The sequence below is a fragment of the Kogia breviceps genome, chromosome 6 (genome assembly GCF_026419965.1).
Source record: "Kogia breviceps isolate mKogBre1 chromosome 6, mKogBre1 haplotype 1, whole genome shotgun sequence".
NCBI classification, from domain to species: Eukaryota; Metazoa; Chordata; class Mammalia; order Artiodactyla; family Physeteridae; genus Kogia; species Kogia breviceps.
In genome coordinates, this window is record NC_081315.1 from 16,585,798 (window position 1) to 16,613,563 (window position 27,766).

Sequence of the window (27,766 nt, forward strand, 5' to 3'; positions counted from 1 at the left end):
GACGATCTGATAAAAAAAATATTCACAGCCTCTTAGGTTAAGGGATAGGTATCTTGTTGGAGGGGTGAGGCTGAGGGATAGGAAGGCATTATTCCATCTACAAAACCTAAGATTTATATTATTAGTTATTCAGCATTCATAATATTCAAAATATAGCAGCTACTCAAATTCTACCAAACTTTGCACACTAATTTTGAATTACAGTTTATGCTCCTACTCTAAAAAAAAAAAAAAACAAAGCAGTTCTCTGAAAGTTTGTTTTCATTATTTCTTACTTACATAAGTTCACTTCAATTTGTTTTTAATAAAACCTTGTGGTTGAGCTATGAGAACTGTTCTGAAAAGGTGCACTGAGATGGAAAACTGTCTTTCTGAACCTTTTCCTACACTAAAAGAAATTCACAGTATAGTTCCAACAGATAGGAATTGTTACAATCTCTGAAAGCATGTACCTTGCAACGAATTTAATGTAATCTTTACAAAATAACTTGCCTGGAAAACACAGTTCAGTAGGCCATGCTGAACAATGAATTTCATTTACAGAGAAATAAAATGGTTAACAGTAAAACTATGTTCTCTACCTCATACACTACACTGGTGTTATGATTTTACATAACACCATTTTTCTGCCTAGTACTGAATGCAATTTTAAAGTTGTCAAAGGCAAAAATACTTTAGAATACAAATAATTTCTATGAAATATAGTTTACATCACACTGAAGCCTCAAGCAGATAGTTTTCCTTTCAAATTTTTTACTAATATAGTTACCTTTTAAATAAAAACAGACATTTATGAAAAATATGAATAGAGGTAGAAATAACTTCTCAGACTGTAGAACAAAAATATAAATACATGGTTTGAATAGTAGAATGAAAGTTTTTGCTAGACTAGGCTGGAAAAGGGCCAAATTATGGTCAAAGAACTTACAACAAAGATATAAAGAGTTAGAAGATACTAAAAGAAAAAGTGATCTAGAGGCTTGACATTCCAACATTAGCTAGCAAAAAATAAAAATAAGAAGGCTGGAGAGGCAATATGAGAAGAAATAATTGCTGGGAATTTCTGAGAATGAGAGAAAAGCATATGAACTCAAACTGAGAGGGCTCAGCTAGATCCAAACAGAATAAAACAAAACCTTCATATCTACTCAAATTAACGAAAATTGAGGACAAAGAAAAATTCCTGAATGATTACAACAAAAGGAAAAAATTACATTAACAGAGAAATTCTGAATACTGGCATGAGAAGACCACCAAACAATGTGAAAGATAAAGAGATCTCAGAAACAGGTAGAGAAGACAGATTACCTATAAAATGATGACAATTAATTTGAAGACTGAATTGTCAGCAATGGCAATGGAAGTTTGAGGTTAGCAGAAGGACACCTTAAAGTGCTAAGAGAAATTAAATATCAAATGAAATGATACAGCCAGCAAAACTATATTGCCACTATAAGGATGGAATTAAGATTTTTTATTTTTATTTTTTTAAAGTTATGTTTATGTGAGATGGGTCTCTCTTTTTTTAAAATTTTATTGTTATTTTTGGCTGCATTGGGTCTTTGTTGCTGCGCGCAGGCTTTCTCTGGTTGAGACGAGCGGGGGCTACTCTTTGTTGCAGTGCGAGGGCTTCTCATTGCGGTGGCTTCTCTTTTATATGTTTTTTAAAGTTAATTTGTTCAAAAGTAAGCTCCTAATAATCTTTCCGAAATCATCATCTCTTACATTTGTTTTCATCTCAGTTAATGGTAAATCTCCCCTGACAGTTGTTTGGACCTAAAATCTCTGTCATCCTTAGCTTCTCCCTTGTCTCCCGTCCTACACTGGAACCAATGGCATAGCCTATCAGCTAGCTTTACCTTCAAAAAATGCCTAGACTGTGACACTTCTCACCACCCTCTCTGCCAATAGTCTGCTCCAAGCTACCATCATCTTTCACTGATATGTCAATAACCTATTAATTTTTTCTGCTTTTGCTCCTCTCCAGTCTATAATGTACAAAGTGAACCTGCTAAATCAGATCATATCAACTGTCATTTCAAAACCCTCTAATAGCCTTCCATCTCACTGTGAAGCATGACCTACTGAGCCATGTGTCACCAAGATGCACATTAATCTCTGGGCACATGTACTAATCTCCAAATCATTCTTTCTGCTATAGCCTTACTGGTTTCCTTGCTGTATCTTGAACTTGCCAGGCCCTCTTGTAGAATCCGTTCCTTTTGTCTGCAATGTTTTTTCATTACATACCTTCATATTCCCTCAGTTCTTTTGGTTTTGATTCAAAAGTCACCTTCCCAGTAAGGCGTTCCTTCACCCCCCCTAAATAAAACTCCATATCTCATTTTTCTGCTTTATTTTTTCTACTACACAATGTAGAATACTACATAAAGTTGTATTTTATGTTTTATCTTGCTTATTGCCTGTCTCCCTTCCTAGAGTTTTAGCTCCATGAGAGCAGAGATTTTTCCATATATTATTTTATGCCCAGCACATAATATGTACCAGTTTGAATGAACAAATGAGTGTTTATCACTAAAAGTCTATAACTAAAGGGATTTCTAAAAGATATACTTCAAGAAAAAGGAAAAGGACCCTAGAAGTAATGTCTGAGATGGAAAAAAAACTAAAGAAAATAATAAGTACTGGTGAATCTAAACAGCAACTTATTGCATAAGATGATGTGTAAGGTTAAAGCAAAGTAAACAAAACTGAAGCATTGTTTGGGAGAACAAAGATCTTGATGAAATATATATTTTACTAAGTAAATGTGCATGTAGCAACACTGAGGGTATTTTCTAAAAACGCAAGAATATATGGGATCTAAACCAGTAAAGCAAACAGATGAACTAGGGATGGGGGTAGAAAAGAGTATGAAGACCCTGAATCATTTCAAAAACAAACAAAAACAAGCAAGAAAGAAAACAAAGAGATACAGAAAAGTGGAAAACAACATAAAATAGCAATTTTACAACCTGGTTATCAAAATAAAATCCACCTAGTTCCTGAATATGTTAGTAACAAAAGGGAACCACTAAAAACATATGGTCAGGGCTTCCCTGGTGGCGCAGTGGTTGAGAGTCCACCTGCCGATGCAGGGGACACGGGTTCGTGCCCCTGTCCGGGAAGATCCCACGTGCTGCGGAGCAGCTGGGCCCGTGAGCCATGGCTGCTGAGCCTGCACGTCCGGAGCCTGTGCTCCGCAATGCGAGAGGCCACAACAGTGAGAGGCCCGCATACCACCAAAAGAAAAAAAAAAAAAAAAAAAAAAAAAAAGACAATACCATGCGTTGATGAGATTGTAGAGCAATTGCAACCCTAGGTATATAATTTAGAGAAATGTATATTTATGTGCACTAAAAAGTATCTACAAGAATGTCTATTGTAACAGTATTCATAAAAGCACTGAGCTGGAAACAACCCAAACTTCCATCAGTAGTAAAATGGATAAAGAAATAGTGATATGTTTTATACTGCGAATGAACTAATTATTGCTACCTGCAGCAACATGGATCACAGCCTACAAATTAAAAGGTTGAGTGAAAGAAGCCAGACATAAAACAGTACCCACCGTATTCAATTTATACATAAATTGAAACACAGTGAAAATAAACCAATGGTGTAAAAAGCCAGAATAGTGGTTACTTTGGGGCAGTGGTAGTGATTAAGAGAGAGTAAGTGGAGGAGTTAAGGATACATGCAATGTTCTGTTTCTTCATTTGATAATGTTTACATGGGTATTTCATTTTACAAAAACACAGTGAGATGGGAACTAATAATTTTGTACTTTTATATAATATTTTTAATGTAATAAATGTTTTTATTATAAACAGTACATAGTGTGGAGGTTATTGATTATAATTAGTAGGTAAAGGCTTCATTGTCTCCTGAAATTATAAATTCAGTATTTCTGTTATTGCAATATATTTATAATAAAAATTACATCCACGATTTCCAAAATGCTGAGATAGATACATTGAACCTATGCTAGCATAATTTAGCTTTACATGTAAAAAGAAGGCTTTTAAAATATGTTTTCAATATCCTAACATTTCTTAGGATTCCACATTTCATTACATTTCCTCAAAATGCAAATAACTCTGTAGTGAAGAATAAGGTGCACATATAATCTCAAGTTCAGACAATGAAACCTTCCAACAACATCAAATAATGTTTTAAGAGAACTGTAATGTATTCAGGTAACGAATGCTGACTCTACAAAGTACACTACAAAAAATCAATTTTCATCACTTGAAATCTATTGCAATTAGAGAGTAATGCCAAGTCACTGACACACTAATGGGTTTCAAAATATTTCAAAAAGAACAAGGAAATTGCTAAGTGTTTTAATTGAAATGCAGTTCCAATAATTATAACAAATTGGTTAATATGAGCTTTCTGTAAATCTACCATATAAAACTATCATCCCATACAGTATTGAGTTTTAATAAATTTGCAGAATCATCTAGATGCACTTTATATAACAATTATCCTACATTGAACTATTTAAAATCTCTATTATATCTTCTAATATAAAATGAGCTTATTTCTGTGTTTCAACTGTTTGAATTTTAATTTAACTTTAGAACAATAGTGTGGCATTTCCAAAGAGGATCTGCTCCACAAAATTCAACACGGCTTGCTTGAAAAGAATATTGTATCTGACTAAAACGTATTTTTCATGTATCCAACTGCAACGCTATCCTACATGGAAATGTTTAAGCTTAAATTAGTAACAGAGTTTTCTAATTCCTGAAGTGTTAAAGTAACATTTGTAAAATCATAATTTCTGACCAAAAAGTTGTAATAATTAGGCATAAAAAGTAGAATCACTTCAAGAATATCATAATCTTCAGTGTTCATATCTCCCCTTATTCCCTTAACTGTTTTCTTATTAATCAATTGGCCTTTCATCCTTTGATCCTTCTAATTTCTATGATTATATCTCCTGGTCTTAGAAGGAACATTCCTTCCCACTCCCCCCACAAACACATACATTTCTACACTTTGCTATCACTCAACCAGGTCAAGAAAATCTATCTTCCTCCTTCCCTTCCCACCTTTCCTTTCTTCCTTCCTTCCTACACCTCTCCCCCAACCCTAATGCTTATATCACATTATTCTCAACAAAAACCCTTCATTTTGGAATGGTCTTTCAAGGACTAGTACAACTTGTGCCTGGTGAATTCAGATTTCTTGCAACCAGCAAGACAGAAGCTATGGTGAATATGTAAGCCAGACAGGAATCTAGGATAGTAGTTTGGGCAGTGATACAGCTGGGTACTATTCAGAATTAAATTACAACAGATGGAGCTCATATTAATCTCCCCCCAAGTTTATTTTTTTCTTTCTCCTTTAAGATTCACTTCATAGTGTATGCTGGGGAAGGCATCCACTTCCCCTCCATCTACTCTCAGGTTTGTAGAGGCTGAGGGATGGGACAATGGGAGTAATTTAATGAGTACAGAGCTTCAGTTTTACAAGATGAACAGAGTTCTGAAGATGGATGGTGGTAATGGTTGAAGAACATTATGAATGTATTTAATACCACTAAACTATACACTTAAAAATGGTTAAGATGATCAATTTTATATCATATGTATATTACCACAATGGAAAAAAAAGAAAACCAAACCAAAGAACTTAGTAACCAGTGCACTAACGGATACTGTTCCAACCCATTAAAAACAGTACAGTTAAATTTCCGCTTGGCATCAGTATCATCCCATCCTTTGTAGCCTTTAACTCTAGAGATTATGCTTCTTTCTTTCTCAAAGACAAAGTCCTTGAGGACATTTACTCCTAATAAGAACCAGTTCCATCAGTAATTTAAAAAGCGGTAAAGACTTCATGAATCAAGGGTTGTTTGTTTAGGGGGGTGGTTTGGCTTTTTAGTACAAAGAGAAATGTCTTAGCAACATCTTTATCTGTTCCCTTAGATTCCTTAAAATCTTACCATGGTGAAAGGTGTAACGGGGCAATGACCACAAGCACCAAGAAGGCACAACTGCACAATCTTCAAATTGCTAAGTCTCTATCATTAGTCATAAGAAAGCTTGCTAATGGTTGCCTCAAAACATATATGCATATGAACCAAGGCAACTTCTGAGTTTTACTGACTTCTTTGCCCTATTCTTTAATAGCATATGAGTTAATTCACTTTAAAGAAACAAGCACTGCAGCAGAATAAACTGTATGATTTTTCATCCTCAAATCATGTTCCACTGACTTGATTCTCTGTATTACGTCAAATATTCTGTTATCTTCGAAGTTTCCAATGTCTTTCTATGATATAGATAATACTGTACTTAACTTTTATTTTCTTCTATTGATTTAAGAAAATTAATGTAATTTGGATTTTCATCTGACACTGGATTTCATTCTCAAATAACACTGATTTGTTTAATACATCAATATTTATCAGCTCATTTAAAGATAATATGTAAATTTGTTTATACATTTTTAATATTTCTTTCTTCCTATTTTCCATTTCTGCCTTTAAACTCCTGGGAGCAAAAAATATGTACGTTTGTATTACTTCCTTTATATATCACAACCCTATCTGAAAAACAATTCTTAAATCCTTCAGCCATGATAATCATTATGAGTAGTCAACAGACTCCCAATTAAATGGACTGCCTCAAAATGTTATCATTTAGACATATACTGCAAATTGCAGAAATAAAAATATAATAACGAAAATTAAGACTTTATTAAGTTGTCCAAACAGCAAATTATACACAAAAGAAAGAATTAGTGAACTGGAAGAGAAGGCTAAATAAAATACCTGCATGATACATGGGGAAACAAAAGGATAAAAAATGAAGAGATTGTAAAAGAAAATAAAAAAGGATACATTTAGGGTTTCCCTGGTGGCGCAGTGGCTGAGAGTCCACCTGCCGATGCAGAGGACACGGGTTCGTGCCCCGATCCGGGAAGATCCCACATGCCACGGAGCGGCTGGGCCCGTGAGCCATGGCAGCTGAGCCTGCACGTCCGGAGCCTGTGCTCCGCAACAGGAGAGGCCACAACAGCGAGGGGCCCGCGTACCGCAAAACAAAACAAAAAAATACTTCGAGTATATTTATCTTAAATGTCAAACAATGGATTATTCTAGCAGTCATCATGCTTAGATTATTAATTTTGGACTTTCCAAGGTATATTTTGTTAAATTCCTTTCAAGGCCCAGTCCTTGGGGAAAAAACCCCCAAAAACCCTTAAAAAGAGAAATTGTTGATTAACTCATCTTACATATATTTGATTAAACTGAATGTCCTTTTGCATTTCCAAAAACATTGTATCTAACACAGTGAAAGGCCAGAGTACGACCTTATAATATTTGTTGACTATTAAATTTCAGGTAACTTGATAATGTCAGTGCTCCATCCAGATATCTCAGATTCCTTTCAGTACATTTTACACACCTCCAGCTATTGTGTGCTTTTCCTTCCAGTAGCCAGCACCTATGGCTCTTTTTCAGAGGAATGCTGTCAGGAGCCCAGTTTGTCCATAAGCATAGAGATCCAGATCTGCATGGGAATTTACGTGCCCCCAGGGCAGCCCTTTATCAATGACTGATTGATATAGGAGTATGAAAGCTTCAGCGCTTTTGCTTCTGGGTAGGACAACTTTCAGGTATAGCTTACACTGTAAGTATCCCTTTGAGATCAAGCTAAAGCTAGGTTACCCTCTGCAGGACTTTGCCTCAGACTGCACGCTTGCTGGGCTTCCAACCCTTCCAATTCTTGTTTCTCCCAATCCTTTACCAGTTGCCAAGGGAGGCAGGGGTTGAGGGAGGAAAGAACTGGGAATTTGGGATTAGCAGATGCAAACTATTACATATAGGATGGATAAAGAACAAGGTACTTTATATACTTAAAGTACCGTGTATATCACAGGGAACTATATTCAATATCCTGTGATAAACCATAATGGAAAAGAATATGAGAAAGAATTTATAACTGAATCACTTTGCTGTACAGTAGAAATTAACACAACACTGTAAATCAACTGTACTTCAAGAAAATTTTTTTAAAAAGAACCTATACTGCAGTCTTGTTTTGCCCGCCAGTCCAACTATTCCATATTTTTACTTTCAACTAACTACGTCTGCTTTCACTTGTCTTTTTTCTCTGTTTAGAATTTGTTCTGGTTATCTATTGCTATATAAAGAACTAGTCTCCAAAACTAATGGCTTAAAATGACAATAGTCATTTATTTTGTTCATAAATTTGCACTTTGGATATACCTCAGAGAGAAAGTCTCATCTTGGCCATACAGGTTGTCAGCTGGTGCACTTGACTGAAGGCTGGAGGCTCCATCCCCACTGCTGCTCACTTCCATGGCTGGCAAGTCTGTGCTGGCTGCTGGCTGCTGGCTGCTGGCTGCTGGCTGGGGCTCTCCCAGGAAGAGTACTGGGGCTCTCTCTTCCTCTTCATGGGCCTCTCCCTGGCTGATTGGCTTTTGCACAGCATGGTGGCTACATTCAAGAGGGGGCATTCCAAGAGAACCATCCAGATGTGCAAGAAATTTTTATGATTTAGCCTCAGAGGTCACATAGCAACTGTTCTGCCATACTCTATTGGTTAAGGTAGTACCAAAAGTCCACTAGGAAACCAGAAATAAACTCCAATACCCAATGAGAGCAGTGTCAACACTGCGCTGTGTGAAGAACACAGAGGATGAAATGTGGCAAATATCTTTGGAAAACACATTCTGCTACAGTCCACTCTCCAGCCACAAGATTTCACATCTCCCACATGCAAAACTCAAGCAACCCTGCTCTGAAGACTCCCAGATTTCATCCCATTATGGCATTAACTCAAAGTCCAGGGTCTTGTCATCTAATTCTGGTTCAGATGTGAATGAGACTCCCCTGTTGTAGTTCTTCTGGTGCAGCCTTTTGAATACTGTTCCTTTCAATCTAAAGACCTTCAACTATAGAGACAAATTATCAGGCTAATGGTATAACAGTCAAAAAATAAATGCTAAAACACATCTGTTCAAAGGGGTGAAGACAGGAGAGACAGCACTTATAGTTGCATAGCATTTCAAATCCAGCTGGGCACAAGTTGCCAGTTCATAGATGAGGGTTCAGTCCTACTTCCAAGGAGTTGTTCAGTATAGTATGTTCAACAACTCCATTCTGTGGGTTCTTGGTTCTGTCCTCTAAATTATCCTTCCTTTTCCATAAAAAGTAGCCCATGTTTGCAACTAGGTAGTATTTTCAGCCAACTTCCTACCTACAGAAATGCAAGAGTCCAAGTCTTTTTATTTTATATATTGTGTCCATTCCTCTTAGTTCAAGTTGACATAATAATGTTTAAAACCATGTGGACTTTTTGTTTTATCAATTTATAATTCATTCCATTATACAATGCCAAACTTACAAGATGTTTGAGATAAGCTCTCCTCTATATACAAGCATACCTCAGAGATATTGTGGGTTTAGCTCCAGACCACTGCAATAAAGAGAATATCTTGATAAACTGAGTCACACAAATTTTTTGGCTTCCCAGTGCATATAAAGTTATGCTTACGTTACACTGTAGTCTGTTAAGAGTGCAGTAGCATTATGTCTAAAAGAATGCACATATCTTAACTAAAAAATTCTTTATCACTAAAAACCACTAAACCATCATCTGAGCCTTCAGCAAGTTGTAATCTTTCTGATGGTAGAGGGTCTTGCCTCAGTGTTGTTGCTGCTGACTGATCAGGGTGGTGGGTGTTAAAGATTGGGGTGGCTGCAGCAATTTCTTAACATAGGACAACAATGAAGTCTGGCACATAGATTGATTCTACCTTTCATGAATGATTTCTCTACACCATGCAAGGCTGTTTGATAGCATTTTACCCACAGTAGAACCTCTTTCAAAATTGGAGTCAGTCCTCTCAAACCTTGATGCTACTTTATCAAATAAGTTTATGTAATATTCAAAATCCTTTCAATAATTTATTGCTACCATGACTTCAGTTCTTTCCTCCACTGAAGTCTTGAACCCCTCAGTCATCCTGAGGGTTGAAATCAAGGTCTTACAAACTCCTGTTAAGGTTGATGTTTTCACCTCTTCCCATGAATCACAAATGTTCTTACTGGTATTTAGGATGATGAATCCTTTCCAGAAGGTTTTTAATTGACTTTGTTCAGATCCATCAGAAGAATCACTACCTATGGCAGCTAGGTCCTTATGAAATGTATTTCTTACATAATAAGACTTGAAACTCAAAATTACTCCTTGATCCATGGGCTGTAGAATTAATGTTATATTAGTAGGCTTAAAAACATCATTAATCTCATTGAACATCTCCATCAGAGCTCTTGGGTGACCAGGTACATTGTCAATGAGCAGTAATATTTTGAAAGGAATCTTTTCTTTCTGAGCAGTAGGTCTCAGCAGTGGGCTCCAAATATTCAGCAAGCCACGTTGTTAACAGATATGCAGTCATCTAGGCTTTGTGATTCCATTTATAGAGCACAGGCAGAAGAGATATAGCATAACTCCTAAGGGCCCTAGCGTTTTTGGAAAGGTAAATGAGTATTGGGTACAACTTGGTCACCAGCTGCATTCGCCCCTACCAAGAGAGTCAGCCTGTTCCTTGAAGTTTTGGAGCCAGGCACTGACTTCTCCTCTCTACCTATGAAAGTCCTAGATGGCATCTTCTTTCAATAGAGCGCTGTTTTGTCTACATTGAAAACCTGTTGCTCTGTCTAGGCACCTTCACTAATTATCTTAGCTAGATTTTCTGGATAACTTGCTGAAACTTCTACTTGCTGCTTCACCTTGAACTTTTATGCTATAAAGATGTCTTCTTCCCTTAAACTACATTGACAAACCTGTGCTAGCTTCAAACTTTTCTTCTGCAGCTTCCTTACCTCTCTCAGCCTTCAGAGGATTAAAGAGAGTAAGGGCCTTGTTCTAGATTAGGTTTAGGCTTAATGCAATGTCATAGCTGGTTTGATTTTCTATCCAGACCACCAAAACTTTCTCCATATCAACAGTAAGGATGTTTAGCCTTCTTAACATTGGTGTGTTCACTGGAGAAGCACTTTTAATCTCTTTCAAGAACCTTTTCTTTGCATTCACGACTTGGCTAACTTGTGGAAGAGGCCTAGCTTTCAGCCTATGTCAGCTTTCAACCATGCCTTTCTCACCAAACTTGATCATTTTCTAGCTTTTGATTTAAAGTGAGAGATGCAGTATTTCCTTTTACTTGAACACTTATAGACCACTGTAGGGTTATTAATTGGCCTCGTTTCAATATTGTTGTGTATCAGGGAATAGGGAGGAAAGAGGGAGAGAGACAGGGAACTAACTGCAAGTCGGTGAAGCAGTCAGAACACATAATTTACTAGTTAAGTTTGCTATCTTATATGGGTGCAGTTGATGGTGCCCCCAAACAATTACAATAATAACATCAAAGATCACTGACTACAAATCACCATAACAAATATAATAATGAAAAATCTTGAAATATTGCAAGAATTACCAAAATGTGACGAGACAGGAAGTGAGCAAATGCTGTTGGAAAAATGGTATGGATAGTCTTGCTCAACGCAGGGTTACCACAAAACTTCAATTTGTGAAAAATGCAGTTTCTGCCAAGTGCAATAATGCAAAGTACAGAAAAAAGAAGTATACCTGTATTATCTCTCTATATAAAATCTATATATTTTCAGTTATTCTTTACAACTTACCTCCCCCCTCAAAACACAAGGTCCATTTTCTGTTTTAAGGCTACCACTCTACTTCAGACTTTGATTCTGTTATCTTTTATATTCAAAAATATTTTGCATCAGTTCTTTCCTGCCCCCCACCCCACCCAACATAGTCCATCTCTCCTCAGATTAAGATTTTCCCATAGTCTTCAAAGATTCTTTACTACACAAAAAGTGAATAACTCAGAAAACTAGTATTCTGTATACTACATTTAGGGTAATTTTACCTATAAGACATACTTATTAATAAATTGATCTTTCTCAAATTATGTATAAATAAGAAGAATTCACTTTAAATATATATGAAGTGCCCAAAGAAACAAAAATAACTTGAGATTGAAAACTTAATAAAGTTAGTTCATTTTCAATAATAAAATTTCCACCATTTTTAATAATGATATAAAAATCAACCAGTCTCCAAAATTGATCTGATCAATTTTTGCCTATACTCAGAATTATCTTGCATTTTAACAGCCCAAAAGCACTTCAGGAAGCTAAAGAAAAACAACCAAAAAATTACATATTTATTGCAATAGGTTAACAGCACTCGGCAAGTGGGATGAACTGCATTTTCATAAACTCCATAGTATTTCTGAATCTATAATATTACAAGCCACTGAGAAAATAGAATAAATAATTAGTTTTCACACTACACTGATTTTTATATCAAAGGTATTGCTTACGTTTATTGAAAAAGTGAACAAAAATATCTTCATGGGATATGTTCAATTAACTTCTAAGGTGAATTATATTTGTTTCCTAAAATAATTTCCTGTGGGAATGTGATGCAGAAATCACAATGTTATTTTCATTAGAAATGATCTATACTTTCTACATAAAATAAGTCTCAGTACCTGTTATGTTCAGCCTACAAATGTTGTATTATATGTTATGTATTGCTTAATCATTCACTTAAATATTTGATTTTAATTAAAATTACGCTTTAAACTTCAACTGTTTTCTATTTAAAAATCTTAAAATCATTTTTACTTACGATAAAGCATTGTATGGTCATATAGAGAAAACAATTAAAAATTAAAAAGCAAAACACAATCTTTTACCACCCTAAGGCTGTTTAATCACAGATCATTTTCTAAGTGAGGTCTTCACCGATAACATTTTTGAAACTGATGCAGAACCAACAATGAATTCCCAATCCTCCTTTTCTCTTATTTTTTTCCATAGCATTTATAGCCACCTAGTATTCATTCTTTTTCTTTCTCTTCCTTCCCTCATCTATCAATCTATTGATCTATTTCTTCATTCATTTATTAAATGTCTCCATCCTAAAACTTTGCCCTATGAAACAACATTTATATTTTGTTCACTGGTCTATCACAAGTCCCTGGAGCACTGCTAATACATAAGAGGCTCTCAGTGTATATTTGTTAAATGATTGGTTAAATGATTGGTGAAATGAATCCTATCTTGTTATCAGGCTTAAACAATATATACCATTTTAAAATTTTTCATAGGACTCTATTCAGGTTTTACATCAGAGTTAACTAAACCCCATTTTTCCGTCATTTAGGACATTAAAAACTTCATTATTAGTATTCTTGGATGAATATACTTGATGTTTATAACTTTGGACATACTATTAATTATTTTTTAGGGTAATCCCAGAAGGAGAATTTTAGGGTTAAATGGCATGTATATTTGAAACACTCTGCCAGCCTGCCCTTGACAATCACTGATATCAACTTATACTTCCACCACAATGTAGGAGAGTGCCCAATTTTCCACACTCTCAAAGTTTTCTGCATTTTCTTTTAAAATTTGCTATTTTTCTCCTCTAAATGTCCAAAAACAGATCACTATGAGAGATAAAGTAACGTTTAATTCTTTTCCACTTAACGATTTTACTTTACCTGAGCTAGATCAATCACAAAGTCATTTACATGTCCATGAATTAAAACTTGGTGCATACAATGTTCACTGCAGCTCTATTTACAATAGCCAGGACATGGAAGCAACCTAAGTGTCCATCAACAGATGAATGGATAAAGAAGATGTGGCACATATATACAATGGGATACTACTCAGCCATAAAATGAAACAAAATTGAGTTATTCATAGTGAGGTGGATGGACCTAGAGTCTGTCAAACAGAGTGAAGTAAGTCAGAAAGAGAAAAACAAATACCATATGCTAACACATATATATGGAATCTAAAAAAAAAAAGAAAAAAAAAGGTTATGAAGGACCTAGGGGTAAGATGGGAATAAAGATGCAGACCTACTAGAGAATGGACTTGAGGACATGGGGAGGGGGAAAGGTAAGCCGGGACAAAGTGAGAGAGTGGCATGGACATATATATACACTACCAAATGTAAAATAGCTAGCTAGTGGGAAGCAGCCACATAGCACAGGGAGATCAGCTTGGTACTTTGTGACCACCGAGAGGGGTGGGATAGGGAGGGAGATGCAAGTGGGAAGAGACATGGGGATATATATATATATAACTGATTCACTGTTATAAAGCAGAAACTAACACACCATTGTAAAACAGTTATACTCCAATAAAGATGTTAAAAAAAAACAAACTTGGTGCATAAGAGTAGATTGATTAAAATGTGACAGACCTCATTTAATAATTTCTTCATTAAATGATTCAAATGTGTTTTTATTGGTTACACAACATTTAATGGTATATGGTATACTGATTGCAAATATACTACTTCCCTCTGTAATTTAGACTAATGAAAATGAGTTTTATACTTCTTAAATGTCTGCAAAGACTTCACTTGAATAAAATAAAATCACCTCAATACTGTTAATAAAAGTTCTAAGACAATTTGAAATAAATACACAGCTATAAAATGTTGAGTGATTGAATGTCCTATTAAGTATATGAGTCCCATGAGAAGAATACTATTCGTATATCAACCAAACTCATAACTTAGGTCATTTATCAACCTCAGTTCTTGACACTGTTACCTACAAATATATGATAGTCAGTAATCAATTTTAACTTGCCTATTATTCTATTCTAGGTAGAAAGATAACAATATACATGCTCTTTAAGTTCTGTAAGGCAAAGCACTCAACTCTTCTTAGTTATGTCATGACTCAAGGAACAAATAAGCATATCAAGCTCTATAAATTAATTCAAACAATCTTATAGCTTTGTATATATACATGCACACACACACATAATAGCAGAAAATAATTTTATCTGGCTTGTAAATAATTTGACATAAAACCCAAAAAGGCTCTTCTCACTGGTATTAAGGTTTAACAAAATTACCAATATTCAAATGACAAATAGGGTTAAAAAAACACTTTTTTCTTATTTTATTTCTAAGAAGATATGATAATAAAGGAGATCATTCATAGGATAAACATTGACACAAAGCATATAACCAATAGAACTATTATCACTATACCTTTTGATTATATAACAATGATTTTTTTTAAAAAATCAAAAGACTTAACATACTAGTTGTACCCAGCAAAAGTTAAATGGTATTAAGAACTGTAAATATAAATGGGCTATTCTCATTTATTTATTTATTTATTTATTTATTTATTTATTTATTTATTTATGGCTGCATTGGGTCTTTATCGCTGCACATGGGCTCCTCTAGTTGTGGTGAGTGGGGGCTACTCTTTGTTGCAGTGCACGGGCTTCTCATTGCGGTGGCTTGTCTTGCTGTGGAGCACAGGCTCTAGGTGCGCAGGCTTCAGTAGTTGTGACCCTGGGCTCAGTAGTTGTGGCTCGCAGGCTCTAGAGCACAGGCTCAGTAGTTGTAGCACACCGGCTTAGTTGCTCGGCGGCATGTGGGATCTTCCCAGACCAGGGCTCAAGCTCATGTTCCCTGGATTGGCAGGTGGATTCTTAACCACTGTGCCACCAGGGAAGCCCTATTCTCATTTTAGAATCAAGAATTGTTTGTCATATTCATCAATAAAAAACCTAACCTAAATGAAAATTAACAAAAAAAGAGGAATCTATTTAGAGAGTTGATAATATCACACCTGACTTCTTTTCCCTGACTGGATCAATGTAACAGGACAAATAGAAGTTAATCTTCAATTACCAAAACAAAGCATGAATATTAATTAAATTGGCCCTGGTCACCTATTAAATCTATGTTAGAGACATATTTTGGACTGTATACCTTAAGATAGCAGATTAAGTTCAAAAGATTGAATCCTATAATTATCACAGTATCTACATATGTCAGAGGAAATCAGATTTCATAATCATCGCATCAGGTAATAGCTTCAGAAATCCATATTTTTTTTCTAATGTGTTGATTATAGAGGCATGTGGGATTTCTGTTATCATTTATCTGAATTATAGGCTACTTTAAAATGCAGGATGGCAAACTTAATGAAGTATTGGCTTATTGTGATAAACTCTTTTCATTTAGCAAGCTGGCTAATTTACAGTTGTATAGTGACTTTGACAGTCCATATGTCTTTGACTTCCAAATAATAACTGTCTTCATAATGAAGATATTTCCCTGTCCCAAATTCTTTCAGAAGCTAGTGTTGGCTTGGCATTAAGAAGAAACATGTTTCATATTATAATAAGAGTTTATACTCCTAAGGAGCTTCAGCAGTTCTGAAAATGACTGTGAAATATAGTCTTATTAATCTTTAGTATTCTCATGAGAGCCAAGTAGGTGGCAAATATTATCTCACTTTTGTAAAATAGAAACTAATGAAACAATTAGTGAATTTACTTACCCTAGGCTAAATACTGAAGCACTGAAAAGTCAGAGTGCCAATCCTGGAACTTAACTTGAAGCTCCTACTATGCATTGCATCTATAATAATTTTTATGGAGACAGGAGTAAAGGCAAAGAGAAAAAAAATCTTCAGAAAATATGAAGATCAATCTTATCTACTTTAAGAGACTCTGGAATAGATATTTGTTACTTGACTGATCGTGCCTGGTCACAGTGACAGTAATAGTACCTAAACTTCAAAGAACTAATTTCCCTGCACCATTTCTGGGTGACCACATAATATGAGTGTGGTCAGAGACATAGTAAAGGAATTTGAATTCTACCTCAAAACAAAGCTAAAGGGCTTCCCTGGTGGCGCAGTGGTTGAGAATCCGCCTGCCGATGCAGGGGACACGGGTTCGTGCCCCTGTCCGGGAAGATCCCACATGCCGTGGAGCGGCGAGGCCAGTGAGCCATGGCCGCTGAGCCTGCGCGTCCAGAGCCTGTGCTCCGCAACGGGAGAGGCCACAACAGTGAGAGGCCCGCGTACCGCAAAAAAAAAAAAAAAAACAATCTAAAACCTGACAAATCAACAATGGTACAATAACTCAAGAGAAGAAAAAGAAAATAAGAAAAGCTAAATTTGGACTTAAAATGGACCTTTAAGTTGGTAATATACTTGATTCCTGAAAGACAGTGAAAAATAAAGCAAGTCTCTATGGATCTCAGGGTCTCCCAAGTATTCTTGTTTGCTTGACCCATCATATTCTCCCGCTTTGATTCTTCATTAAAAACTCCACTCTGTTTCATTTTTTCTCTTCATAGTCTCATAAAGATTCATTACAACAGTTTGGTTATTTAATGGCAATACATTTGTAAATTGCTGTTGAAAACTCTTGTTCCCATTCTTTATCTAATTCTCTTGTGTGAAATAATCTACTTACTGGTTCATTTTCATTATCAGGGAGAGTTATTTCATTCTATTTTAGTATAAAAATGCCATTACTAGTAGATGAACTAATCCCAATTTTAAAAATCAAAATTATTTTTGGAAGTTCAGCCCCTCAAATAAATGTTAACCTTTTATATAGCTGCTTTCTTAATACTTGAGGAAAATTAAAATAATTCCATGAGACTGGCATGATATATATCTTGTATACAACTGATCTTCCACATCAGTAGTTATTTCTCCTCTAATAACTATAGCATATTAAGACTTTGGTTTTTTTCTCTACTAGGATAGGACTTATTTGCTTTAGTAAAATTAGTAAAATTGTCTTTGGTAAAATTAGAAGACATAAAACTCCAAACAAATCTTCTTACAGTTGAAAAAACATCTAAAATCTTTCACTAAATAAGCAGTTATTTTTTTGTCCTACACACTTAAAAGAGACATGATAAATGTAAATGTATGTTTACAATTGTCTATTTTAATAAGGAGACCTTAGATTTTGTTCCCATTTCTTTAAAAAGACAGTCTATACTTACCTGGCCCATCATTCATTTTGTCCAGGCACCGAGGAGTTGTGCTAAGAAACGAGGCATGTTTTATTCTAGACACCAAACTACGAGGTGGCATGTATTTATGCTGAACTTGAGACATCTCATATGATTTTTGAACATCATAGGTGCCTGGTGCTGGAACATCCTGAAACAAATTTCAATGGACTAGCATAAACATATAGAAAATTTCCAAAAAGATATAGCATATGTCACACTAAGCAATGGTAATAGAAAACATGAAAATTTTCTTTAATTAACCATTAAATATAGAAATTTAAAAGAGTATCCCTAAATCTATGCCCTCCTTAAATTCACTTGTAAAAATTAATTTAAGATAAAATAAACAGAATTATGAAGTATAGGTTCACATTCTTAAAAAAATAGCCTTCATAATATAAATCAAACTCTAGTTTTCAAATTTCATAATGAAAATCAAATTTTATACAGAAATGAGAGCAGTGATTATTTGTTTTCTTAAGCAGCAAGACTACTCCTGCTTAACTGTCCTATGTGAGCACACCTTACTTATTCTACAAATGAGACTGCTTATTTCATTTTAATAGATTTCAATTAAGTTAAAAGGCTTCCCCTTTCATCACTTATGGCTCTTTACATGCTCTACAGTTATATTAACATTTTTAATCAACATAAACCCACAGATATTAATAACCATAATAATAATTCTAAACTAAATTAAATCAAAAAATATCATATATTTGTTGCACAATTAATGCCTGGAAACCATTAGCTAATTACCTCAATGGAAACTTATAAAACTCATTTTCTTCAAATTATTTTAAAACATAACATATTACATATATAACAAATCTGTTCATCTGTATTATGTATAAAGACCAAACATTTTAAGTTTTAATGATTTTCTGGCAGGCAGGAGACTTGTATTGTGGCTAAGGGTAGAGACTCTAGCACTAGACTTCTTTGGTTCCACATATCTGCTCCTTACTTGCTGTGGGACCCTAAGAGAGCTTCTTAACCTCTGTGATCCTCCGTGTCCTCATGTGTAAGTGGGGAAGCTATAAAATTTATATCATATGTCATTGGGTTGCTGTGAGGATTAAATGAGTTAAAACAACTAAAATACTTAGATTAGTTCCTGATTCTACAAAAGGGTTTGCTAATCTTACTATTCTACAAAAGCTAATTTCAACAAAAAAAACAAGACCGAACAATCAGGGTCTAGACCAACAGAGAAGAATTTTAATGTTTCAAATAATTCAAACAAATTTGGATACTGAGAAAGCAAACTTTTGAAGTCCATCTAGGAGCCATACTTTATAAAACATACTTTCTCTTGTTCCTTATATCCCTATTATCACCCTCAAGCACACGCCAACAACATTATCTCCCACTTCCAAAGAATCACTAAATGTGGTAAAAGTACTGATCATGACTAGCAGAGGAGATTCTTCCATGAAACCCCATATTTCTGGTTTAAGTACTGTGCCAAACACAAATGCCACAATCTATAAGTCAACTAAGAAATGTCAACAGCTGTTTGCTTCTCGTCTGCATTAGGAGTACATTTAGTAAAGGTAGGTGGAGGATAAGCAATAGAAGCAATAGCTCCAAAGATGACTTTTGGATCTTTTGGGGCTGCTTCTGTGGTATGTGAAAGGAAAGTAGAAGAGAGCACAAAAGCACAAAGAAATCATGAGTACAATGTACTCTGAGTATTTAGGAAAGCTTTACAAAGATCTTGATTATCCCTACTATGCACTTTCATTTTCTTATCAGAAGCTGTTATTGTTCTTGCTTCCCTTAGCACCCTGCCTGGAGTCACCACCTAGTCCCTCTTCCAGTGCCCAGCCTAGATATGACTGACGGGTTTGGCTGCTGCCACATAGGAACCTTTTTTTTTTTTTTTTTTTCTTTTTTAATGCCTCGGAGAAAAAGTAAGTAACGGCACAAGCGATCAGTTTTCTTCAACAATAGTGTGTTCCCCTCTAGAAAACTTCGTCAAACTAGCTACCCTAAATTTCATTAGATTCACTGGCTCCTCTACCAAGTGAAAATATACTACCCTCATCATGACCACATCTTTCTATAGCATTTTTATGCTTCTCTGAAAACTTATTCCCTACCTGTGTTCCTTACTGATGTTTCTAGGCTCTTCTTACTCATCTTCAACTCTCATTTTATCTGACCAAGAGATTAATATGTCAAATAAATTTTCTAGGCATTAATTAATTCCTAGGATTAGTAAAACAAATCTGAAACCCTGTTTAAAAGCAATAACTTTAAACAATACCTATATATAGTACTTTACACACCATTTCAGGGAAAAATAGTATGTATAGATAAGATCATCAAATTTCTCTTGGTGAATCACAGAAAACAGAGAAGGCACATGATGAGTAGATATAATAGACATTTCTCATACCTTTTTTTAAAACCAGTACTTGAATCCTGTTCCTGTGTTTGGGAAATTCCACATGCTTTGCAGCAGAATCTGAGGCCCAGCGTAACTGCCAAAATTACCTGAGTCTCATCTTCCTGGTCTAATTTTAAAAACCTAGGACATGAATCTAGGTCACAGGCTCAAATGCCAGCCTTTCAACTGGCAGCCAGTTATTCAAAAAGACATAGAACATTACAAATTCCATTTTAGAATTATTTTATTTATTTTTTAGTTTAAAGAAGCTGAATTAAAAAAAAAAAAAAAAAACATTCTATTCTAGTGATGGCACTGATAGAGCGAGCAGTTACGTTCCCAGAGGCAACCGTGGGAGGACAAACTGAAAGAGCAATTAGAGACTGAGGGAAAATGCCATAAAATGATGAAATAAAAGCTATGTCTCAATGCAAATTGAAGTTAAGTCTAAGGTGTCTTGACCTCTTCATCTGGAAAACCAGGGTCCTACCTAAAAATGACATAAATAATCATAGAATTAAAATAATTGATGTATGCAAAATTCTTAGAATGGTATCTATAAAAAATTAATAAACAAAAACCTCAATTAAATATAGTCAGAAGATCAGGAGGGAGAGCTGTCAAACCATAAGACAACAGCAGAGCCCAACAGGAAGAAGAAAGACCCTCTTCTTTCCTGGCAAGGACTCAGCCAATGAAATGCCATGGACTCTGTTTTCTATAGCCCCCCTAACTTCCCTTTTCCTTTCTGTAAAAGTGTTCTCCTTCCCTTGCCCTGCAGGGAGTTGCTCGTGGCTCACCACGGTTGCAGACACCAAAATGCAAGTCTCTGCTGATCTCAGATAAACTCATCTTAGATGGAGAAATATCTGGCAGTCTATTTGTTCAGATCAACATACCTGATACATACACTAGTATCTGCTTTCATTGCCATTATCATCATTATTAGCATTATTATTTCTATTAGCTGTGGGACTACATGAAACCCTCAGTGATATCTCCCTTTCCTGTAGAAAGATACCAACAGGATATTTGAAAGGAAAGCTCCAGTATTTTAAGCCCCAAACAAACAAACACACAACAACAACAAAATCCAAAGTAGTTAAGTTGCTGGGATCACATGAAAACAGTGAATCAGGCAGTAAAAAAAAAAAAAAAAAAAAAAAAAAATCACTGGTGGCAACCAACTTCAAAGGAAGGCAGGTCACCCTTTTTGTATTTTGGTTTTTCATAGGCAGACAGATTATTCTAAGGAAAAGAAGAACTAGTGGAGCTTTCAAAGGTCACACAGTCTATCATAAGGGACTGAAGACTAGGGGAGACCAAATTCATTACTGGTTCTTTATGATGGACTATTTGTTGTGTGCTAGAACAGGCAAAAGAACAGAAGTCTGGGTTGAAGAGACAGAATAAAATTTGCAGTCTTCTGATGCTTAGGAGCCAAAGTCACACTAGAACAAGGGCTGGCAACAGAGTACAAGCCTCTTTCTCAAGATATTTGCCAAGTTTTGAACCCGAATGGCATAGGAAGCTAAAGAGTAAGCAGAAAATTTGTAAAGGGTAGGACTTCCAGGGAGAAAAAAAAGAGACCCTCAGGCACTCAACCAAAAACTCAGAAGGGCAACATGAAGAAGTTGCAGAGCCACAAAGGCAGAATGGAATCTCAGTCTTCCTGTGCTTAGGAGACAAACTCTCACCAGCAGGACTAGTCCACAGCGATATACATCAGGTTTAATAATAAAAGCTATGTGAGAGAAATTCATATACTTTACGAGAGTTAACATCCTAGGCAATTAACCCAGAGCTACTTCTTACAAGAAATAATTGTTCTTCCATTTCTGCTTCCAGTAAGGTATATATGTATACACACATAACACACACACACACACACACACACACACACACACACACACACATACACACTGCTAGGTAGCATGATTTAGTAAATCATTAGCTATGATTTGGGCTAAAATTTATTTATTTGGGGGTACCTTGTTCTAGCTGTTATTTCATGGCTAAGTATATTCTGGTCTAAAATTTTAGTTTAAAAACCCAAACACATAATTATTAAAAAGTCACTTAGAGCTTCTTTTATTATGAAGCTTGTCAAATTAGTGAAGTGACTTAAGAAGACTTAAAGGATATTTTCAATCAAAGCTTCAAATCAAAATCTTTAATCAAATATATACGGTGAAAAAAATTATAGGCCATAAATGTAGTGAAGTTTGCTTGAATATGCAGAAAACTGTGATTAAAGCAATTTACCAATATGTTTATCCAAGTTGTTTAATTTTGGATTTATAGAGAAGAAAGGCATTTCAGATTATAATCAAATTATCTTTGTTCTGCATATTGCAAATTATAATTACAAACATGTTACCCTTGCCATTTTTCAGCATTCCTAATATTCATCATTCTAAACATATACCTGTTTCAATATATGACTTAGAAAAGAATGCTACTTTAGAAAGAAAAATATTTTAAAATAGATGTGACATGATGTTAATTGTGATAGACAAAATCATGTAGGCAATAAATGGACAAAATCATGTAAGCAATAAAACCATTAATTTCACCTAATTTCTCCAACATAACATTATACAAGTCACATTTAAGTCACAAATTTCTAGTTGTTTGCTGTGAATTTCCACATCATTATTCTCATGTAGTCTTAAGATAAAACTCATTATCTTCCTTTCCCAACTACCTAACCATCTATCCTTCTCACCTGCCTACAATAATTCCTTATCTAGCCAGGCCTGAAAATAGAAAGCTGGCTCTCACATTTCTTCACCCTCCCCCCCCCCACCATATCTAAAAACAATGCTCTCTTTCCTTTACTACCAAAAAGATCCTGGTAAGTGCTCTAAAATACTACTTGACAACTGTATTAACTGCCTCTTAACCTTTAGGTCTTTCAGTCTCAAATAATTGGCATCCCAGTAGCAAATACGTTATTGTACTGAAACATGACAGACATCTGCTGGAAGCATTCATTGGCTCCTGAGGGTCTATGGGAAAAAATTCAGGAGATTCTCCTTGGTATGCAAAGCCTTTTTAAATTGTGAAGGCAGTTTTGCAATTTTAAAGCTCAGTTAAAATGGAACATCGTCCATGAAGCATTCTTGATCACTCTAGCTAGAATTGATATCCTCTATTTTTTAATTCTTCTATTACTTATAGTTTATATAGACACATAAACCTATAAAAAGCACACTCAACAAATACACTATATCTACTTGAATATTTCTTTCTTTGTCAATATAAGAGCAGAAGGAGAATAAAGCCATCTGATGAGAAGGCAAGGTTTCCGCAGATAGGATTCTATGTACCCTACATATTTACAGATTGATTTTTCTTTTATTCTCTCAAATTAAAGAAAACTGACAGTAGGAATACAGGAGCCTAGGGAATCCCCAGTAACACTGGGAATCTAGGCCATTTCGTGCTTTCTGTTTTACCATACTTAGATTGTGACCCTCATCCTGATGTTCTCAAGATTTTAGCCATAGCATTCTCATTTCGGAAATGAAGAAAAAGGACAAAGGCAAAAATTGTGTTTAACAGCTGAAACACTTTCCAAGAGGAACTTTCCTAGAAGCCAAACCGGTAACTTTTGCTTTCTTCCCATTGGTTAAAACTGTGTCAAATAACCATTCTATAGCTATAAGGGAACTTTTAAAAAGTAGTTGTTTTACCTGGGAATGTTGTTCTTCTAAATAAAATTGGGTTCTGTTAGAAAGGAAGAAAAAGAATAAAGACGGGGTAGGTAGCTAGTAATTTCAGTCATAATAGCTGCCTTTGAGGGCACTAGGACCATAAAAAATTAACTCATTTCTAGAATACTATCAGGATATTAGACTATATAAAAAGCTATTTTGACCCATGGCTTATTAACTTTGTTGTCTAATTCTTGCCCATCCTTTGGGTCTCAAATCTTCCCTGAATCCATTTGCTCTTGCAATAGGCTTTCAGAACACACAGCTCTTAACTTTGTAGCCACTGTTACATTTGCAGTTAAACAAGTCTTTATTTTTTAAATATCATTCATTCCCATAGAAAGGTAAGTTTCCTGAAGGTTCAGGAAGCATCTGTTTTGTTCATCATTGTATCCTCGATGATGGCAAGTGCCTGGCACACAGTAAGTGATCAATTAACATTTTTTAATCAATGAGTAGATGTATGGGCTAATGAATGAACGAATGAATCTATGAGTATCTGTCTACCTCGAAGTTTTCCCTCTCATATGTGGCCTTATCACTGAGTTTCCCCATAAAAGTAGGGCTGACACTATGCCACGAAAGTATTTTCAACCCCTACAGTGCTTAAATTTGCCTCACATATAAGCAGTTCTTTATAAAATGTCTGTTGTGTAAAACTGTTCAAGTATACTGCTTTCCCTAAAGATGCTCCAGTTTCTGGCAAAGACAAATGTAATTTATAATCTCAGCAATGATGCAGAAGTATGGATATTTCCATTCAAACTGATCAAGGACTAACTTTCACAAAATCATTCCAGTGTGTCTCCAGGTAGTTAAATTTGATTAATATTTTATGTGAGATGTATTTCTTTCTCTTTGCTATCAAAAAAGTAGACTTTTACTTTTGATGCTTGAGCTTTTCATGATTACCTTTGATACTGGTTTAATAGAAAAAAAATGTATATCTCATCAGATTAAAGTAAAACGTGAATAGAAATGGCCTTTCTCTTCCTGTAAATGCTAATGTTACCGAGTTATGGAAAAAGCATAGATTATTACTAGTTATACTAGCTCTGATTGACAAGATACCATTTCTTCAGTTTTATCAATTCAACAAAAATCCAACAGTAAATTACTTTATAAGTCGAATGTAAAAGGGAAGAAAGTTAATGTATCTTTAAAAAGAACGTAACTGCTCCCAGAGCCAGTTGAACAGATTTGGATAAGACATAAAATCATCTTGATAAACTCAGAAAACTTACAAGAGGTAAAATCTGAATGTGATTTGTGAAGGAAGTGTAATTTGAATAACAGAGTTGTGAAAATTGTTCATTAACCCTAGAGAAATATCTAAAAGAAAGAGTCCAGAGACTTCCCTGGCAGTCCAGTGGTTAAGACTCCATGCTCCCAATGCAGGGGGCATAGGTTCGATCCCTGGTCAGGGAACTAAGATCCCACGTGCCGCAGGGCACAGCCAAAAAAAGAAAGAAAGAATCCAATCAATTTGTTATGTTTAAACTTTGTGAAATCATATAACCCTTATTATCATCTACTTATGCTCAGTATGGCAAGAATTACCCACTGTATAAAAAGACGAATGAATCATTTCAAGGTAGTGCTACTGAAATACCTTAGAACTTGAAGTCAGAATTGCTGGGTTGTATTCATAACCTTATTACTATAGCTTCAAGGAGGTCCTCAAAGATCTCACCCACTCATCCGAACCCCTCCCACCATAATGCATGCTGAAGGTCATGTTCAGAAATATTTAGCGGGTCACTGTGCAGGAAACATGTCTTTTTCTCTTCTCTTCTTATGAGATTGGCAGTAGATGAGTCATAGAACTATTCATGTTTGGAAGTTGCCTCCACCATCCATAGTAAGCTAAGAGTGGGCAGAACGATTCAGGCTGGCTTCCGGTAAGCTATAAGTATCTTAGCATACCATTACCTACTCCAAAAATAATTATGGTTATCTCTAGACACAGGAGAGTAAAGATGATGAGAGAGGGGAATAAACTATGAAAAACATGAAAAGAGAGAAGAGAAAGCAACGTGACTAAGAAAAAGAAGGTACAGAACAGGAAATAAAGATTGTCTAGACAAAGACAGAGAGAGAGAGGCTGAGATAAGGAGCTCTGGTAATGTTAACCATACACAAAAATAACATTTTATGACATACCAGTTGTAGATCTCAATGTCAAAAGACAAACTATACATCTGAAATTCTGGAAACCCAATTATTCTCCCCTAATGTTCCTATAAATATCTTTTCCTGATTAATGAAATAAATTTTAAATATCCTGTCTTCTTCCAGATCTATGGTGCTTATGTGACACTAAACAATTGTTCAGGTTATCTTATATTTGGTGACAAATTTAGGAGCACATTTCTTAGTAACACTAAAAGTTTGTTGATTGAGTAGATAAAGAAACAAAACAAGCAAAATTAAAATTAGATGAAAGGGCCTCAAGGGTGCTATTGCTATTTTCCAGAGTCGTGCATATAAAGATTACAGCCATATAAATACATCCAAAATATTATTTAATTTCATGAGGAGTCAAGAAAATGATCTAAAATAAAAATGTTAATATCCTTACTTCTTTTCCCTTCTTTTAAAGAATTTGATACACTGTTTCCTCTATAAAGAAAATGCTACTTAAATGATACTGTTTCTAAATGCTACCCTAACACACAATTGTAAAGCAATTATACTCCAATAAGGATGTTAAATCAATCAATCAATCAATAAATGCTACCCTACTTTACAGCCTACAAACAAAAATTTACTGAGTCTTTACTAAGCACAGGCCTTAGTGTACACCAGTAGTAAAGATTATGGACTCTGAAGCTGTGTTGTCTGAGGTCAAGCCCTGGCTTGTATTTTTGCTAACCATATGACTATGGGTAAATCTTGTGTCAAAATTTCCTCATCCATAAAATAGGTATAATAATGATAGTTCCCACCTGTTAGTGTTCTTATAAGGATACATGAGTTAATATACGTGCAATACAGAGTGCCAGGCATATAGGTGAGCACTGCTTGAACAACTTTTAGTAATTATTATATTTCGTTATAAATTTTAAGCTCCTAATATCTCACATATTTAGGTAGCACTTGATTTTTCCCCAAATAACTACTACAAATACTATTTGAAAGTAATATATTCTTCAATGTCATAAATAAATTTAATTTTAGAACATGCAGTTAAAAGAAATCAGTGTATCTATTTCACATGATGAAATGTACAAACACTAACATGGAATTGTAACTTGCTTATGGGTCAAATTTAACAAGTATCTATATTAGACATAAAAAAATAAAACTCAGCACAAAAGCCTCTACCATTTATTAACATTATTGAGGAAATGTCATGCTAAAATAATATTGTTTTAAGCTTTTCCCATGCATTTTAGGGTGTCACTTATTGAACAATTTTAAGTGTCTTTGTTATAGTTATTGGGAATCTACATTTTAATATATTAAAGAAAATGTAAATTTTCTAGTCCCAGGTTCTAGTTTTGTGAAACACAAATATTCTCAATACCTTAAAGATATGACTATCTTGAGAAGAATAAATTTCTGCTTTATGAAATCCATAGTCCATATTAATACCTGTACAATAAAAGAGTAGGTCAACTAAGCACATACAAAAGCATGTGAAAAAGAAGACAAGTGTAAGAGAAATAAAAGTTTGTGATTTCAGTTTGGAAAAACATCTGATTACCATCTCTCATGAAGTCACTCCAAATTTTCCAGGGAACTTATGGCATATA

The 27,766-nt window shown here is 35.0% G+C and overlaps 1 protein-coding gene across 9 annotated transcripts in view; it reads right to left on the bottom strand.

Annotated features, from left to right (window-relative positions):
* The window catches only part of STPG2 (sperm tail PG-rich repeat containing 2), a 574,187-nt gene that overhangs the window by 343,914 nt on the left and 202,507 nt on the right, over positions 1 to 27,766 (bottom strand). For all 9 annotated transcript variants that reach the window (XR_010841185.1, XM_067036902.1, XM_067036895.1 and 6 more), the window contains exon 11: positions 17,883 to 18,042. Coding sequence is in view for 8 of the 9 variants with exons in the window: in XM_067036902.1 (XP_066893003.1) it covers positions 17,883 to 18,042 (160 nt within the window). In the remaining variant the exon portion in view is untranslated. The remainder of the gene's footprint in view (positions 1 to 17,882; positions 18,043 to 27,766) is intronic.